At 43.2% G+C, this 19763-nt stretch overlaps 1 protein-coding gene across 3 annotated transcripts in view; it reads left to right on the forward strand.

Annotated features, from left to right (window-relative positions):
* Nucleotides 1–19693, forward strand: part of LOC139560359 (tetratricopeptide repeat protein 39C-like) — a 26645-nt gene extending 6952 nt beyond the window's left edge. The window contains exons 2-15 of one of the 3 annotated variants that reach the window (XM_071377045.1): nucleotides 6469–6517; nucleotides 6620–6655; nucleotides 7475–7603; nucleotides 7804–7915; nucleotides 8209–8590; nucleotides 9863–10031; nucleotides 10264–10357; nucleotides 10460–10567; nucleotides 10810–10919; nucleotides 11122–11245; nucleotides 15824–15921; nucleotides 16044–16148; nucleotides 16255–16293; nucleotides 16503–19693. In XM_071377045.1, coding sequence (XP_071233146.1) covers nucleotides 6469–6517; nucleotides 6620–6655; nucleotides 7475–7603; nucleotides 7804–7915; nucleotides 8209–8590; nucleotides 9863–10031; nucleotides 10264–10357; nucleotides 10460–10567; nucleotides 10810–10919; nucleotides 11122–11245; nucleotides 15824–15921; nucleotides 16044–16148; nucleotides 16255–16293; nucleotides 16503–16595 — 1648 coding nt within the window. In that variant the 3' untranslated portion in view covers nucleotides 16596–19693. Of the gene's footprint in view, nucleotides 1–6468; nucleotides 6518–6619; nucleotides 6656–7474; nucleotides 7604–7803; nucleotides 7916–8208; nucleotides 8591–9862; nucleotides 10032–10263; nucleotides 10358–10459; nucleotides 10568–10809; nucleotides 10920–11121; nucleotides 11246–15823; nucleotides 15922–16043; nucleotides 16149–16254; nucleotides 16294–16502 lie in introns of those variants that run through there. The other 2 variants (XM_071377046.1, XM_071377048.1) reach the window with 2 other exon arrangements.
* The last annotated feature ends 70 nt before the right edge of the window (nucleotides 19694–19763 follow it).

The following is a 19763-nucleotide window of genomic DNA, read 5'->3' on the forward strand; positions in this document are numbered from 1 at the left end:
TAAAACAAAAATCCAGAAAATCACATTGTATGATTTTTAAGTAATTCATTTGCATTTTATTGCATGACATAAGTATTTGATCACCTACCAACCAGTAAGAATTCCGGCTCTCACAGACCTGTTAGTTTTTCTTTAAGAAGCCCTCCTGTTCTCCACTCACTACCTGTATTAACTGCACCTGTTTGAACTCGTTACCTGTATAAAAGACACCTGTACACACACTCAATCAAACAGACTCCAACCTCTCCACAATGGCCAAGACCAAAGAGCTGTGTAAGGACATCAGGGATAGAATTCTAGCCCTGCACAAGTCTGGGATGGGCTACAGAACAATAGGCAAGCAGCTTGGTGAGAAGGCAACAACTGTTGGCGCATTATTAGAAAATGGAAGAAGTTCAAGATGACGGTCAATCACCCTCGGTCTGGGGCTCCATGCAAGATCTCACCTCGTGGGGCATCAATGATCATGAGGAAGATGAGGGATTAGCCCAAAACTACACGGCAGGACCTGGTCAATGACCTGAAGAGAGCTGGGACCACAGTCTCAAAGAAAACCATTAGTAACACACTACGCCGTCATGGATTAAAATCCTGCAGCGCACGCAAGGTCCCCCTGCTCAAGCCAGCGCATGTCCAGGCCCGTCTGAAGTTTGCCAATGACCATCTGGATGATCCAGAGGAGGAATGGGAGAAGGTCATGTGGTCTGATGAGACAAAAATAGAGCTTTTTGGTCTAAACTCCACTCGCCATGTTTGGAGGAAGAAGAAGGATGAGTACAACCCCAAGAACACCATCCCAACTGTGAAGCATGGAGGTGGAAACATCATTCTTTGGGGATGCTTTTCTGCAAAGGGGACAGGACGACTGCACCGTATTGAGGGAAGGATGGATGGGGCCATGTATCGCGAGATCTTGGCCAACAACCTCCTTCCCTCAGTAAGAGCATTGAAGATGGGTCGTGGCTGGGTCTTCCAGCATGACAACGACGCGAAAAACACACAGTCAGGGCAACTAAGGAGTGGCTCCGTAAGAAGCATCTCAAGGTCCTGGAGTGGCCTAGCCAGTCTCCAGACCTGAACCCAATAGAAAATCTTTGGAGGGAGCTGAAATTGCCCAGCGACAGCCCCGAAACCTGAAGGATCTGGAGAAGGTCTGTATGGAGGAGTAGGCCAAAATCCCTGCTGCAGTGTGTGCAAACCTTGTCAAGAACTACAGGAAACGTATGATCTCTGTAATTGCAAACAAAGGTTTCTGTACCAAATATTAAGTTCTGCTTTTCTGATGTATCAAATACTTATGTCATGCAATAAAATGCAAATGAATTACTTCAAAATCATACAATGTGATTTTCTGGATTTTTGTTTTAGATTCCGTCTCTCACAGTTGAAGTGTACCTATGATAAAAATGACAGACCTCTACATGCTTTGTAAGTAGGAAAACCTGCAAAATCGGCAGTGTATCAAATACTTGTTCTCCCCACTGTATATATATATATATATTTAATTATTTGGTTAATGTTCATTCTTGCTGAAAATGTGGGCCTCGAAGCAGGTGGGACTTCTGTCACATTTTAGTCACTTTAAACTCCTCCACTGTTTGTGCATACGCATGTGTGTGCACACCAGTTTAAGTCAAACAAACACTTTTTTATTGTTATGTATCCTTAACTGAACCAGATCAGGAGGAGAGTGCCACTGAGGGAATATGTACATCTAATGTCATATTGTGGTCATAACTCTATAAAGTGTGAAAGTCAGCCATTACACAGCCGAAAGCAGAATTTTGCCGTCACCCCTGCAAGCTCTCTCTGTCTCTCTCTCTTTTCCACAACTGTGTCATAGTTTGTAGACACCTCTTTCCCTGCTCACTGGCTCTATAAAGCTGTTTAATACATTGCTTTGTTTCTCCCTGCAGCGAACTAGCTACAGACCTCTCTTGTATCATGCGGAAGAGACATTGTCATTCAGTGTTTATTTGCAGTTCTCTTTAATATGAAGTGTTTCCTCTTTCCCTCAAAGCAATGCAAAAGTGTTGACTCCAAGCACTTTTGCAATATGCTAATGTCCTTATCACTTCTCTATACTGTAAGTTTGAGAGGATTGTTGTGATGAGCAAGCCAAACTGGACTAGGGATATATCTTACAAGGATAATTTAAATAATAAATAGATTTTGAGATTTTTGCAGTACAGCTGTACTTTGTCAAAGAACCTGTTTGAACTAGATTTTTAGCTAAGATCCCACCCCAGATGGGAAGACTGTTGCTGTGTTCAAGACAACTTGGAAACTCAGAAATGTACGACTTGGAAACTCGTTGTAGAAAAATGAGGTCTGAGTTTAGCACTTGGAAACTATCACAATTAACCAAAAATAAGTTCTACGCAAAAACAAAAGTATGCACATTTTAACTCTGAGTTTCCCGAGTTGTCTTGAACGTGGCAAAGATCTGAGTTCGCAGTGGTTGGGTTGTAGGCCTATACCATACAAAGCAGGTCACACCCATTCCCGTCATGTCAGTCATTGAATCAAGGTTACACTCCGAGAGCAAACAAGTTGGTGTTCCCAAACTGTTCACAGTACCTCCTCACTTGTCAGATATCATCAGCAACCAAATCATTGTCATCATTATTCATATCTAGATCAACAATGTGACTAGGTCTAAGTCAGTAGATTTCTTGCCTCGCCTGTAAAGGGTCTTACATTGAAATGATCAGGATAGCGTGTTGAATAAAATGTATATTTAAACTTCCTTTTAACAGTCATTCCGTGTGGTTGGTCCTTTTGCAGGTAGGAATACATACAGATTTCTGTCATCTGGGGTATGCGCACAAGATGAAAATATATGCATGAGAAGCTTGCATACTTGCCAAGCTCGTGCATGTGTTTACATAGTGCATGTGTTTACATAGTGCTTCACATGAAGCATGTGCAGAAACATCTGAACGCACTACGAGTGCTTTGAAAAGTTTATATAATTGTACTTTCCTGTGGATATATTGTCTTGAATTCCTACCTGCAAAATTACCAACCACACGGATAACCAGTAAAGCAAGTTAAAATATAATTTTATTCAATATTCTGGCTTGTTGAAGTCATGAGAGTAAACTTTCCTGATCCAAACACTCAGTTATGCCCAACGTAGAATTAGTGCCTTCAGAATAACCCTTTGTATTCCGTACATAAAGTTAATTTCTTCGTCACATTTTTTTTCCACATTTGCAGTTTTACTTTGGTACCTTATTGCAAACAGGATGCATGTTTTGGAATATTTGTACTTATTTTCACTATCAATTAGGCTAGTATTGTGGAGTAACTATAATGTTGTTGATCCAGCCTCAACCATTAAACTCTGTAACTGTTTTAAAGTCACCATTGGCCTCATGGTGAAATCCCTTAGCGGTTTCCTTCCTCAACGGCAACTGAGTTAGAAGGGCGCCTGTATCTTTGTAGTGACTGGGAGTATTGATACACCATCCAAAGTGTAATTAATAACTTCACCATGCTCAAAGGGATATTGTCTGCTTTTTTTATTTTTACTCATCTACCAATAGGTGCCTTTCTTTGCGGGGCATTGGAAAACCTCACTGGTCTTTGTGGTTGAATCTGTATTTGAAATTCAGTGTTCGACTTAGTGACCTTACAGATAGTTGTATTTGAGGGATACAGAGAGAATTCCACTTTTACATTATGGGGTATTGTGTGGAGGCCTGTGACAAAAACATCTCATTTGAATCCATTTTAAATTCAGGCTGTAACACAACAAAATGTGGAAAAAGTGAATGGGTCTGAATACTTTCTGTAGCCACTGTAAATTTAAATTAAATGTCGGGTTTCCAGGCTATTGGCATCCTTGCACTTTATAATGGAGTACAATCAAATCCAATTTGATTTGTCACATGCGCCGAATACAACAGGTGAAATGCTTACTTTACAAGCCCTTAATCAACAATGCAGTTTTAAGAAAATATTTACTAAATAAACTAAAGTAACACAATAAATAACAATAATGAGGCTAAATACTGGGGGTAATGATACCAGGTTAGTTGAGGTAATTTGTGTATGTGTAAAGTATTCAGACCCCTTGACTTTTTCCACATATTGTTACGTTACAGCCTTATTCTAAAATTGATTAAAAACAAATCTGCATCAATCTACACACAATACCCCATGATGACAAAGCAAAAACAGTTTTTTAGACATTTTAGCAAATGTATTAAAAATAAAAAGCAGAAATATCACATTTGCATAATTATTCAGAGCCTTTACTCAGTACTTTGTTGAACCACCTTTGGCAGTGATTACAGCCTCAAGTCTTCTTGGGTATGACGCTACAAGCTTGGCACACCTGTATTTAGAGAGTCTCTCCCATTCTTCTCTGCAGATCATCTCAAGCTCTGTCAGGTTGGATGGGGAGCGTCGCTGCACAGCTATTTTCAGCTGTCTCCAGAGATGTTCGATCGGGTTCAAGTTCCGGCTCTGGCTGGGCCACTCAAGGACATTCAGACTTGTCCCGAAGCCACTCTTGCATTGTCTTGGCTGTGTGCTTAGGGTCGTTGTCCGGTTGGAAGGTGAACCTACACCCCAGTCTAAGAACCTGCACCAGAGTGCTCAGGACTTCATCAAGTATCTCTCTGTACTTTGCTCAGATCTTTCCCTTCATCCTGACTTGTCTCCCAGTCCCTGCCACTGAAAAAACATCACCACAGCATGCTGCTGCCACCACCATGCTTCACCCTAGGGACAGTGCCAGGTTTCCTCCAAACGTGACACTTGGCATTCAGGCCAAAGAGTTCAATCTTGGTTTCATTAGAACAGAGAATCTTGTTTCTCATGGTCTGAGAGTCCTTTAGGTGCCTTTTGGCAAACTCCAAGCGGGCTGTCATGTGCCTTTTACTGCCTTTACATACAGGCCTGATTGGTGGAGTGCTGCAGCAATTTTTGTCCTTCTGGAAGGTTCTCCCATCTCCACAGAGGAACTCTGTCAGAGTGACCATCGGTTTCTCGGTCACCTACCTGACCAAGGCCCTTCTCCCCTGATTGCTCAGTTTTGCCGGCAGCCAGCTCTAGGAAGTCTTGGTGGTTCCAAATTCTTCCAAAGATGGAGACCACTGTGTTCTTGGGGACCTTCAATGCTGCAGACATTTTTTGGTACCCTTTCCCAGATATGTGCCTCGACACAATCCTGTCCCGGAGCTCTACAGACAATTCCTTCATCTTCATAGCTTTGTTTTTGCTCTGACATTCACTATCAACTGTGGGACCTTATATAGACAGGGGTGTGCCTTTCCAAATCATGCCCAATCAATTTAATTTACCACAGGTGAACTCGAAGTTGTAGAAACATCTCAAGGATGGTCAATGGAAACACTTGAGCTCAATTTCGAGTCTCATAGCACAGGGCCTGAATACTTGTGTTTTTTAATACATTTTCAAAATGTCTAAACCTGTTTTCACTTTGTCATTATGGGGTATTGTGTGTAGATTAATGTGGAAAAACATTAATTTAATACATTTTAGAATAAGGCTTTAATGAAACAAAATGTGGAAAAAGACAAGGGGTCTGAATACTTTCCGAATGCACTGTAGCTAGGGGTGAAGTGACTATGTATAGACTAAACAACGAGTAGCATCAGTGTAAAACAAAAGCGGGGGGTGTCAATGCAGATAGTCTGGGTGGCCATTTAATGAATTGTTTAGCAGTCTTATGGCTTGGGGGTAGAAGCTGTTAACGAGTCTTTTGGGCCTAAAATGTTCTCTTTTCAAAACTGGTTGAATGGCTATTTTTACTCTGTAGGCACCTGCTACTTACCACAGGTGAGAGAAATGACTTAGTAATTTACTAATTTGCCTCCAACCAAATACATTTGAATTCTTCTGAATTCGGGAATAATTTAGAGCAGGCCATTTTTGGGACTTGAAAGTGAAAAATACAGAGTAAACGCGACAGGCTTAGTTAGATCCTCAAACACACACACACACACACACACACACACACACACACACAGCTTTGTCTCCTGCTGATACCCCAAATGTCACCTCTCCCACTAATTATGTTGAGCTCTGAGCTGTCATAAGAGATGAAGGGAACTGAATGTTGACACCCTCATCCTCCCATATTGCTATACTGTCATCTTAAATGGAAATGTTTAGAATTTAGGGTTCTTGAAAGTGAATAACCATCCAGACTTTGAGACATGAATGCGACTACTATTAAACGTTCTCATGGAGCAGTCTTACGAATCACATTTAAGTAATTACTTTAGCCCGACTCTGCCACGTTTTGAGCGCTGTCTTCAGACGCTCTGCACAATGAAGAGATCCAGATGGTATTGCTGGAGGATACCTAAGTTTGACTTGAAACAACCCTATAGCTCTCACCCATCTTCACCTGTCCTGGCTGTCTCTCTTAAGAAACTGAACTGTTTTAGCCTTACCGCAACCATCTCTCTGTCTCCCTCTCTCTTCTAGGACCCACAGTCCACTGATGAGTTTCGGAGCCAGTTTTGTCAGCTTCCTGGTGAGTAGGGGTGGAGAGGTCAGAGGAGGGTCAACTTCTGACTGAATTACTGTACGTCTCCCAAATTCCACTGATATTCTCATTTGATACTCTGCGATGCAGACAATTGGATTATATTGGAGTGAAGAACAGGAAGAGGTCTGTATTACAGTCTGTTATGTTGTACGTTTTATTGAATGACAACCTTTTTAGTTCAATAGTTGGCTTTTCACAGTACATCTCTATTTCATACATAGACCTTGTCATAGTGGATTTACGGTGCAGATTGACTGAATTAATTGAAGGTCACACAAATAATAGCACACCCGGGATATCCTCAGCACTAATCTTGCTGTGCATCACACGCTGCTGGCGGGTGATTAACCAAACTGATATAATTGGCTCACGGTGGGTTTGAATACTGATAGGGAATACATTATTTGTGCACATCTTTGAAAATGATCACAGTAGATAACATGTTAGTCTGGTAAGTCCAGGATGAATAGTTGGTTGTCTAGCTGTGCTGTTCATTGTTATACAGTTGAGGGCAAATATATTGGCAGCCTTGCACGTTTCACTATTTCATCTAAAATAAGTTGAAATTGAAAAAATGTTTAGTGTTCATACATGTAATTATGAACACTAAACCCCCCCCCAAAAACAAAATTATTCAACGTAGAAATTATTTAGATTCTTGTTTATTGTGTAGTTTCTCACCTGTGGTAATATAAGTTTCAGGTATCTAAGGGGTGAAAAAATTACCTTTCAACAAGAGAAAGCAGAACATTCCACTCCGTTGTATAGTGCTAGGGTGCCAATATATTTGACCGCATGTCTGTTGCTGACAGGATAATTGTTTAGCCTACTTTCAAACAATAGTGTTGGTACATGATAAGGCATTACGCCAAGACTACCATACTGTCTAGAATGAGAGCAAGGCCCTGACTTGGTACTGTATGAATCTGCCTGTGTGTGTAGAATGCCATGATGACGTTTGAGGAGGAGAAGATGCAGACAGCCTTTGAGGACCTCAGAGCCACTGAGAGACTTTGTGAGCGAGACAATGCCGGGGTCATCGAGACCATCAAAAACAAGATCAGGAGGAGTGTAAGTGAAATACAATGTGTACACGCACACCTAATTAACCTCATCGAAGCTCATACCTGTATGTAGCACCTCCCACCTCCTCTATCCACACACGCCTGACTTGTCTTGCGGTTTGCCAATGTCAAGTTGACGTCATCTTCTCTCACGGTACTGTGTTTGGCTTGACCTCACCGTGCTCTGTGTGTTTGGCCTTCCTCCAGGACCCCCAGAGGTCAGGGGTGGCTATAGTAGACCGCCTCCAGAGACAGATCCTTGTGGCAGACTGCCAGGTGTACCTCGCTGTCCTCTCCTTCATCAAACAGGAACTGTCAGGTGAGACGCCTCATCACTTCTACCTTGACCTGCGTGTAGGCTTATAGCTGACTGCTTGACGGATTGGCTGTGCTGCTACTACTAGACTTAATGACTGCACTGTGTTGTGGCTACTCACTGGTACAGTTTAGAAGATCGTAGGTCTGTTTCAATATCTTGCGTACTGATTATAATGCATGCTCAATAAGTGATTTGCTGTAATGGGCCTTGGTATCTAGACCATGTCTCTCAGTACTCTAACATCCTGCTGCTTTATGTTAATCATATCTCATGGATTTCCCAAACCCACCCAGCATACATCAGAGGAGGCTGGATCCTCCGCAAAGCCTGGAAGATGTACAACAAGTGTTACAGCGACATCAGCCAGCTGCAGGATTGCAGCAAGAGGAGGTCCTCCAACCAGCAGGCGTCTCCCTCTCCATCCACTGACCAGGCCAACCACGGCGCGGCCAAGCTCCCAACCCAGAGGACCAATGGGGTGAGCCCGGAGGCCCTATCCCGGCTTAAGGGCTCGGTCAGTTTTGGCTACGGCCTGTTCCACCTGTGCATCTCCATGATACCGCCGCACCTGCTGAAGATCGTCAACCTTCTGGGTTTCCCCGGCGACCGTCACCAGGGGCTGTCCGCCCTTGCGTATGCCAGTGAAAGTAAGGACATGAAGGCCCCCTTAGCTACGTGAGTAGGTGTACCACTACCGACCATAGGGTGTCTTTTTGTTGTTGTCTCGTGTTGGTTTATTTTACTTTATTGGCTTGAACTGTTTTTGGGGTCATTGCTGTGTAATAATTTATCTCATTCAACATATGTCATATGGACATGGTGACCATGTATTTAATGATAGAAAATATATGTAGTAATCCTACGTAATGTAGCCTATACATGGACTAGACAGAGTAGTGTGATTATTTGGGAAGAGAAAAGAACCAGCAGACCTGAGAGAGAGGTCCCTGGTCTGTTTCCCCTACTACATACAGAGCAGCTTAGCTGGCTCTGAATATTTATTTGTATTTTTTTACCTTTTATTTAACTAGGCAAGTCGGTTAAGAACAAATTCTTATTTATGATGACTGCCTACTGCCAAATCCTAATCCGGACGACGCTGGGCCAATTGCGTTCCGCCCTATGGGACTCCCAATCGCGGCCGGTTGTGATAAAGCCTGGAATCGAACCAGGGCCTGTAGTGACGCCTCTAGCACTGAGACGCAGTGTCTTAGACCGCTGCGCCACTCGGCAGCCCTCGAGAATATCAGTGATTCATATTGAACAGCTTATTTATTACTGGAGTCACCACCACACTGATTAGAAATTCTCCGCTATTTGATTCTGCCCACACATCCACAGCAGGAGGCAGAAGACACAGGGTGTGTCCCACATGGCACTTCATTCCTTCCGCAGTGCAATGCATTTGACCAGGGCCCATAGGACTCTGGTCGAAGTAGTACACTATATAGGGAATAGGTTGTCATTTGAGATAAAACGACAGCCTTCACCAGACCTGAAACCCATTAGCTCTCTGCCACTCTGCCAGGGGCCAAGATTAACTGCTTTAATAATAGAGAGAAGCTGGCTGATGCCCCTGTCCTGGTTGAACTTCAATGCCTTGGCAGAGAACAATGATTGTATTTATTTTAGGAAGACACATGTTCAACATTTAAGATGAGATTAACTTTATTGTGCCTGAAGGGAAATTTGTCTTGGACTTTCAAGTGCTGTTGCTTTCACATCTAAGCTGCATGCAACGGTTGATTCTGAAGAATATTGATTGATTTTGTTTTTAGCTGACGTATTTGCGGAGTGTGGTAGCAGGCTGTTCAACTCGAAATGGGTCATATGTTTACCGACAGCTGTGATATGTCTTGGTTTCTTGACTGACTCTCTGAATGCTGATGTTCACTGGTATTCCTCTCACTGTTGTCAATAACGGTGGTTTCTCTCCCCCTGTGGCAGGTTGGCCCTCTTGTGGTACCATACGGTAGTGCAACCCTTCTTTACCCTCGACGGCTCAGACACACAGGCCGGTCTGATGGAGGCGAAGGCTATCCTCCAGAGAAAGGAGCCCGTATACCCTAACTCCTCCCTTTTCATATTCTTCAAGGGCAGGGTGCAGCGTCTGGAGGTAAGGACCTGGGCCATGTTCAGTAGAGAGAAAATGTTTTAAAACACAATTTAAATGAAGTGGTTCAACCTAAATGTCGCCAATAATAACACCTATTTTCTTGTGCTCCAGTGTACACTACTCGACACAACCTAGATAGAAGTAGACAGATACCACAAGGAAACCTGTGTCTACAACTGTGGCTGTAGTGTGTTCCTTGTCCTAATCTTCCCCCTCTCCTCAACTCATCCAGTGCCAGATCAACAGTGCCTTGACATCCTTCCAAAATGCCTTAGAGCTGGCTACAGACCAGAGGGAGATCCAGCATGTTTGTTTGTATGAAATAGGTACAATATGCTTTTACTTCCTCACTTCTACCTCAACTCTTAACGTATATAACACCATTACCTTGTTGTTCCTGAGTGACACTTCATTCTCTCTGCTCTCAGGGTGGTGCAGTATGATCGAGCTGAAGTGCGGTGACGCCTACAAGGCCTTTCAGCGTCTGGCGACTGAGTCACGCTGGTCCCAGTGTTACTACACCTACCTAACTGGAGGTGAGAGGGCAGAGGTTAGAAGTCATGTAATTAGAGGTGGGGTTAGAAGAACGCCCTCTTGTTTTTTTTCTTCAAAAGTAAAATAAGTTCCATAACTGGGAACGTTAACTCACCTGAATGAAAAGCTTCTGAACTATTAGCAATAATGGCTTACATCCTCTGATAACGGTAATATGTTGCTGTTGAGATACCCTGCAGACTCTAACGCCTGGACATCTCGCTGTGTTTGTGGTCCACTATAGTGTGCCAGGGAGCGTCAGGCGATCTGGAGGGAGCTGCCGTTGTCTTCAAGGACGTACACAAGCTTTTGAAACGGAACACCAATCAGATAGAACAGTTCTCTATGCAGAGGGTGAGCGTGGGACTGGCAACAGCACATTTCTATAGATATCCATGTGAATTATTACTTCCAGTGAGGAGAAATCCTTTTGCGAGTCACACAGTTACAAGGTGATCTGAAGTAATTGTACGGAGGAAAATTGGCAGTTGATTATGTAGTGAGTAGAATTCTGCTTCTCGGCTGAGATTGTAAACGTGCGCCTGTGTGTGTGCAGGCGGAGAGGCTAAGCAAACACTCCCCATCCAGAGAGCTGTGTATCCTGGCTGTGATCGAGGTGCTTTACCTGTGGAAGGCCCTGCCTAACTGCTCCACCTCTAAGCTGCAGACCATGAGCCAAGGTACGCTGTGAAAACGTACAGGAAACACCATACACAGACCACATCAACACAAGCATAGACAGACCCCTTATACATAGGGCTGTGGCGTTGATTACATTTTATCAGCCGGTAACTCATGCAAGTTACTGCCCGTCTCACGGTAATTGACCGTAAATTAATGTAAACACTTTTAGCATCTCCAGGCCTCCGCATACAAGTCGCTAATGAGCGCCTTTTGGAACATTTAAAAACAAAAAGTCTGAATCCATTTAATATATACCATCACAATGAATCCATTTTATTTTAGGCAGGTCTAAAGAAACATTATGATGTGAAGAAAATATATTTCAGAAGACATAGCATACAAGCCGACTCAGCCAGATATCATCTTCTATGTGACATGCCAATGGCAGCCTAAGCTGTAGGCTAGTTCATTTAGCAGACAAGATGTGCTTATAAATCCCATGCAATTATTTTTTATCATATGATTTTATAGGAAGAAGAATATAATTGAGCTTAGCTGAATAAAGTAGAAAGGATATTTTTCTCACCCCCGAACGAGTGCACATATGAAGTGGCTATGTTGAGCATAAAAGTGATCATTTGAAGCGGGTTCTACACGCTAGATTTAGAGAGAGAAACCTTAGAATGTCTTAGAAATCAAACCAGAAATGCGCTGCATGATGTGCTCTGTTCCTTGCCTCAGGCGGCACACGCTGTTCTCTCATGAAGTGATCATATACTCACCCATCAGACTTTTCTCAATTTAATGTTGGCTTTAAATATATTAAAGTCATTTCGATTTAGAATGGCCCATTTTATCAAACGGGCGCGGGAAAAAAGACCTGTCATCCGTTTGCACTCCAATAGTGAATGGAGGCTCCTGCGGTTCCTTTTTCAAGCATGCCAGGTAGGCTACTCTGGTTCTGCAGCGGAGCAATGTGTTTAATATTAATAGCTGAGAAGTAATCATAGTAGCAGCTGGGATCCTCTTTATAGTGGCAACCATCAAAGCTCTGCTTTCACAGGGTTGCATATAGAAATGTCTATCAGAACCCTTACTTCACTCCACGCATCAACCACTGTTTGAGGAGCATGCTCTCGCTGCGTGACAGGTGATATTCCTGTTTGAGGAGCAGCCTCTCGCTGCGTAACAGGTGATATTCCTGTTTGAGGAGCAGCCTCGCTGCGTGACAGGTGATATTCCTGTTTGAGGAGCAGCCTCTTGCTGCGTGACAGGTGATATTCCTGTTTGAGGAGCAGCCTCTCGCTGCGTGACAGGTGATATTCCTGTTTGAGGAGCATGCTCTCGCTGCGTGACAGGTGATATTCCTGTTTGAGGAGCAGCCTCTTGCTGCGTGACAGGTGATATTCTGCCCAAACTCTGTATGCCATGGGCTCCCCAACCCTGTTCTTGAAGCTACCCAGTGCTTAATATGGGAAACCTAGTGTAATCTGTGCGGGAACATTTGATCGTAACATATTTTCACAACGAAACATATTTGATTAAACTGTTGACAGCCCCTCTGTGCACTCGAGAAAGGAATGAAGGAGAGCGAGGAGGAGATGGAAACGCACGGTGGTGAGAGATTCTGTAGCTAAATGTTAGCCTATTAATTATGAAGAGAGAAAAAAAACGATTTAATTTTGGAGTATAGGCTAGACCATGATGTAGCAAAGTGTGTGTCTGCCGTGCGTAATATGCTGTGTAGGTTATTAGGAACAACCATTATTTTAATGGCTTTTTTTCAGGCTTGGGCACATAGGCCTATGCATACTGTAAGCTCTAATATGCGTATCATGATCTATATGCAACGTCTTAAATGCTTTTAATTAATCGTCACCTTAGAAAGCGCTGTCCATTTTGTTGTTTGGCTTTGAAACAAGATCCACAACGACCATGTTTTCCACTGTTTCGATCTGTTGTTGAACTTCTTTCTTCAAATTGATCATCACAGTGATGTCAAACAATGTAGTCTAACGGTGCATGGTACTGTTTTTCATGGGATGTGATTTTCTGTGGTATTTGCATTGATGTCAGAGTGAGTTGATGGACAATAGAGTGCTGAGCACTAGGCCCTTAGGACCTGATGGAGGGATAATAGAGTGCTGAGCACTAGGCCATTAGGACCTGATGGAGGGATAATAGAGTGCTGAGCACTAGGTCATTAGGACCTGATGGAGGGACAATAGAGTGCTGAGCACTAGGCCATTAGGACCTGATGGAGGGATAATAGAGTGCTGAGCACTAGGCCATTAGGACCTGATGGAGGGATAATAGAGTGCTGAGCACTAGGCCCTTAGGACCTGATGGAGGGACAATAGAGTGCTGAGCACTAGGCCCTTAGGACCTGATGGAGGGATAATAGAGTGCTGAGCACTAGGCCATTAGGACCTGATGGAGGGACAATAGAGTGCTGAGCACTAGGCCATTAGGACCTGATGGAGGGATAATAGAGTGCTGAGCACTAGGCCATTAGGACCTGATGGAGGGACAATAGAGTGCTGAGCACTAGGCCATTAGGACCTGATGGAGGGATAATAGAGTGCTGAGCACTAGGCCATTAGGACCTGATGGAGGGACAATAGAGTGCTGAGCACTAGGCCATTAGGACCTGATGGAGGGATAATAGAGTGCTGAGCACTAGGCCATTAGGACCTGATGGAGGGATAATAGAGTGCTGAGCACTAGGCCATTAGGACCTGATGGAGGGATAATAGAGTGCTGAGCACTAGGCCATTAGGACCTGATGGAGGGACAATAGAGTGCTGAGCACTAGGCCATTAGGACCTGATGGAGGGATAATAGAGTGCTGAGCACTAGGCCATTAGGACCTGATGGAGGGATAATAGAGTGCTGAGCACTAGGCCATTAGGACCTGATGGAGGGGCAATAGAGTGCTGAGCACTAGGCCATTAGGACCTGATGGAGGGATAATAGAGTGCTGAGCACTAGGCCATTAGGACCTGATGGAGGGATAATAGAGTGCTGAGCACTAGGCCATTAGGACCTGATGGAGGGGCAATAGAGTGCTGAGCACTAGGCCATTAGGACCTGATGGAGGGATAATAGAGTGCTGAGCACTAGGCCATTAGGACCTGATGGAGGGATAATAGAGTGCTGAGCACTAGGCCATTAGGACCTGATGGAGGGATAATAGAGTGCTGAGCACTAGGCCATTAGGACCTGATGGAGGGACAATAGAGTGCTGAGCACTAGGCCATTAGGACCTGATGGAGGGATAATAGAGTGCTGAGCACTAGGCCATTAGGACCTGATGGAGGGGCAATAGAGTGCTGAGCACTAGGCCATTAGGACCTGATGGAGGGATAATAGAGTGCTGAGCACTAGGCCATTAGGACCTGATGGAGGGATAATAGAGTGCTGAGCACTAGGCCATTAGGACCTGATGGAGGGATAATAGAGTGCTGAGCACTAGGCCATTAGGACCTGATGGAGGGATAATAGAGTGCTGAGCACTAGGCCATTAGGACCTGATGGAGGGACAATAGAGTGCTGAGCACTAGGCCATTAGGACCTGATGGAGGGATAATAGAGTGCTGAGCACTAGGCCATTAGGACCTGATGGAGGGATAATAGAGTGCTGAGCACTAGGCCATTAGGACCTGATGGAGGGACAATAGAGTGCTGAGCACTAGGCCATTAGGACCTGATGGAGGGACAATAGAGTGCTGAGCACTAGGCCCTTAGGACCTGATGGAGGGATAATAGAGTGCTGAGCACTAGGCCCTTAGGACCTGATGGAGGGATAATAGAGTGCTGAGCACTAGGCCATTAGGACCTGATGGAGTGGCAATAGAGTGCTGAGCACTAGGCCATTAGGACCTGATGGAGGGACAATAGAGTGCTGAGCACTAGGCCATTAGGACCTGATGGAGGGACAATAGAGTGCTGAGCACTAGGCCATTAGGACCTGATGGAGGGACAATAGAGTGCTGAGCACTAGGCCCTTAGGACCTGATGGAGGGATAATAGAGTGCTGAGCACTAGGCCATTAGGACCTGATGGAGGGATAATAGAGTGCTGAGCACTAGGCCCTTAGGACCTGATGGAGGGACAATAGAGTGCTGAGCACTAGGCCCTTAGGACCTGATGGAGGGATAATAGAGTGCTGAGCACTAGGCCCTTAGGACCTGATGGAGGGACAATAGAGTGCTGAGCACTAGGCCCTTAGGACCTGATGGAGTGGCAATAGAGTGCTGAGCACTAGGCCCCTAGACCTGACGGCCGTAAGCAAGTTGGGTACTACAAACGCATCAGCGCCATTCATGTACAGATCGCATTAGGAGGCGATTACCACGACTCAATGGTCCCGTGGAATTTGACTTAATACGGTCTCCGCAATAGCCATGCACATGATCCAACTCCCAGTCCCAACCACCACGGTTGCTGCACATTCAATTATAGCCTATTCTCTTTTGGCTATGCAGGACATCACAAACAACACTTCCAGTATCTGCTACAATTTCAGTCAGCGTGGTTATTGAGCTTTCGCTGAGTAGTTGTGGTGGTGCCATGAAAGTGAATTCCTGTGAATCTGGAAGGAAATTCAGTGAGTTGTTTCTGTCTCCTCTCAGTTCTGCAGGAACTAGATGACATCTCATGTGCCGGCCTGAAAAACTTGCTCCTTGGTGACATACACAGATGTCTCGGCAACATGAACGACTCCATTCAGGTTCTGTCTCCTCACCATATTTATATGTATTGAAAACAAAGTACTCATAGTATTTACCTACAAATATTAATGTAGTCAGAATAGTGAATGTTTACTACTCTTTATGTCATTGAACATTGCAGTGCTTCCATCTGGCTGCCAGAGATGAGATGGGCTATCAAAACAACTCCTATGTGCAGCCCTACTCCCTCTACGAGTTAGGCTGTGTCTTACTGGACAGCCCTGAGGTGAGCTGTGTATATGGTGTATCGCGCAACGTGTCAACCCCGAGGAGAGAAAGTGTATGTTGCTTAACGCGGTAGTTAATTGAGATTGTGGTTCTTCTCTTCTCAGTCTGAAGCGAAGGGCAGAGCTCTGATGCTCCAGGCCAAGGTACAGTAGGACTTCACTTCTACACTATGGGCCAAGAGTGTATCCTCGTTTTTGGAAACGTGTAGCTTTCAGCTGCAGTATTTGGAATGATCAATCAAGTCCGACAGTCATCCATAATATGCATTTTATATTATTTGATATTTCCTTACCAATATGTGCACTTGTGAATATTTCTATGTGATGTAGTAATGTCATGTGTGTTTGTACAGGAGGACTATGCTGGCTATGACTTTGAGAACAGGCTCCATGTGCGCATTCATTCAGCTCTGGCATCCATGAGAGAGGAGGTGACCCCACCCTGACCGCACCCTTTCTCGACTATACATCCACCCTAGCTTGTGTTGGGGGTAGAAGGAGCTGGAAATGGCTCCCTTTATCTCCACAGCACTGTGATGGTTCACTGCAATGTGTTTTTCAGTTGACTTGTGTGTTTTTTTTATATATAATGAATGTGCCATCAAGTTTGCAATGTATAGTTTACAGTAAGAGTTTTCTGGAGCGATAATGCAGGAATAGTTAAGACTACTGGAGTGTTAGTGTGTTTTAAACCAGATCAAATATGTACAGTAGTTGCTGCTGGGAGGCAAATGCAACTTTTTACCAGGACAAAGTGTATTGTTGGGTGGAAATCTATCAATGTCAGTGCTATCTAGATAGTACAATCACATCTTTATTCTTTCCCATGTGATGGGAAAGGGTTCCGATGCAGAACTGGGTATGCCATTGGGTAAGCCACACTCCATTATAAATTAAGCAGTGCCTAGGTTGCTGCCAGATTATGACCTGAATGTCCTATGTCCTGTTGCTGTTACAATAGTAGACCATCTGAATGCACAAATCCTGTGCTAATACTCATCACGTGGCCGTGTGGCACTGTAAATTGGGGAGATTTTTTTTGTTTTTAAAAAAAAGTTTATTTCCTGCAATTCTACACATTTTGCCATGGGTTGCAGAGAACATTCTGCAGTTTTAAAGGCCCAGTGCAGTCAACATTTTTATTTTCCTTTGTTTTATATATATTTCTACACTAGGAGGTTGGAATAATGTTGACTGCAATGTCTCTTCACAATCCTCAAGTCCAGAACAGACTATGGGAGGTGCACAGTACTACATGGGGCCATGGCTACATGGAACTCTATTCCACATCAGGTAACTGATGCACGCAGTAAGATCCGATTTAAAAATAAAAAAACAGATAAAAATACACCGTATGGAACAGCGGGGACTGTGAAGACACACACACACACACAGGCACAGACACACATACACATGATAAGGCATGCACTCTACACACCTACAGATGGATTTTGTATTAGATGTGATAGTAGAGTAGTAGCCTGAGGGAACACACTTAATGTGTTAAAAGTTTTATTAAATGTAATATTTTAAATTGTATATAAAAGCCTTAATGTTTTTGGACCCCAGCAAGGCAGCAGCTAATGGGGATCCTTAATACAAATACAAATAATACTGTGAACATGATGATGATAATACCCTTTTAGTGTAAGAGCAGTTTGAGTTTTTGGCCTTCCATGGTGACCTCACCGTGCGGTAAATTAGTTAATAGACCAATAAGAAAGGGTTCCAAATCTGCCAATAACAGCACATTGTCAGATTTCCCCTCCCCACTCAGACCACTCCCAGACAGTACTAATGAAATTCTTTCTTGGGAAATTGCTCTTTGTTAAGAAGAAATTTGTTTCTTTTTGGCCATTTTAATTTAAAACAATCACAGTAAGGTACTTATTTGTTACCCAGAAATGATTTGATATTGAGATTAAAAATGGCTGAAATGGATATTTTTAAAGCAAGTTGTCTGAAATTCTACACATTTTGCCATGGGGCGGCGAGAACTTTGCAGTTGTATAAAAGAAAATCTGTTTTACAGCTAATTTCGTGCAATTCTACTGATTTTTGTAGTGACTTATGCCATGTTAATATAATATCTGAGTGAGAATGACTAACAAAATCATTGTGTGCCCCCTGGAGGTCAGGGCCCCTGGGCATGTGCCCTGTGTGCCTGGTCGCTATTCGGACAAGTTTAGATAGTTGGCTAGACTAACAAGCAATAATTGAGTGACTGTAAGTGACTTACATAATAAGAACAATTGCTGATGCACAAAATAAATTTCAAAATTGGACCTGGTGTATTCTATTATTCTTACTCTCAATAGTAAGTTGAGACCCTGACTGGGTTCTTGAAAAAAATATATACAGTGCCTTCATAAAGTATTGACACCCCTTGAACATATTTTGTTGTTATATAGCCTGAATTCAAAATGAATTAAAAAAAAAATCTCATCTATTTGATTGAAAATAAAATATAGAAATATATCATTTCCACAAGTATTTACACCCCTTAGTCAATACATGTTAGAATCACCTTTGGCAGTGATTACAGCTGTGAGTCTTTCTGGGTAAATCTCCAAGAGCTTTGGACACCTGGATTGTACAATATTTGCACATTATTCTTTAAAAAAAAATTCAAGCTCTAACTTGTTAAAGTTGGTTGTTGATCATTGCTAGACAGGCATTTTCAAGTCTTCCCATAGATTGTCAAGCAGATTTAAGTCAAAACTGCAACTAGGCCACTCAGAAACATTCAATGTCGTCTTGGTAAACAACTCCAGTGTATATTTGGCCTTGTGTTTTAGGTAATTGTCCTGATGAAAGGTGAATTTGTCTCCCAGTGTCTGTTGGATAGCAGACTGAACCAGGTTTTCCTCTAGGATTTAGCCTGTGCTTAGCTCTATTCAGTTTATTTTTATCCTAAAAAACTCCATAGTTCTTGACGAGGAAAAGCATACGCATAACATAATGCAGCCACCACCATGCCTGAAAGTATGAAGAGTGGTACTAAGTGACGTGTGGTGTTGGATTTGCCCCAAACATAACGCTTTGTATTCAGGACATACATGTTTAGGAATATTTTTTTAATTCCGTACAGGCCTTATTTTCACTCTGTCTTTTAGGTTAGTATTGTGGAGTAAGTACAATGTTGTTGATCCATCCTCAGTTTTCTCTTATCACAGCCATTGAACTCTGTAACAGGTTTAATATCACCATTGGCCTCATGGTGAAATCCCTAAGCGGTTTTATTCCTCTCCACCAGAGTTAGGAAGGACACCTGCATCTATGTAGTTACTGGGTATATTGATACACTATCCAAAGTGTAATTAATAACTTCACAATGCTCAAAGGGATATTCAATGTCTTATTTTTATTTTTTTACCCATGTACCAATAGGTCCACTTCTTAGCGAGACATTGGAAAACCTCCCTGGACTTTGGTTAAATCTGTGTTTGAAATGCACTGCTCAGCTGAGGGACCTTACAGATAATTGTATGTGTGGTGTACAGAAATTAGGTAGTCATTAAAAAAATCATGTTAAACACTATTATTGCACAGAGTCCATGCAACTTATTACATTTACATTTAAGTCATTTAGCAGACGCTCTTATCCAGAGCGA

Source organism: Salvelinus alpinus, chromosome 30, assembly GCF_045679555.1.
Source record: "Salvelinus alpinus chromosome 30, SLU_Salpinus.1, whole genome shotgun sequence".
Classification (NCBI taxonomy): domain Eukaryota; kingdom Metazoa; phylum Chordata; class Actinopteri; order Salmoniformes; family Salmonidae; genus Salvelinus; species Salvelinus alpinus.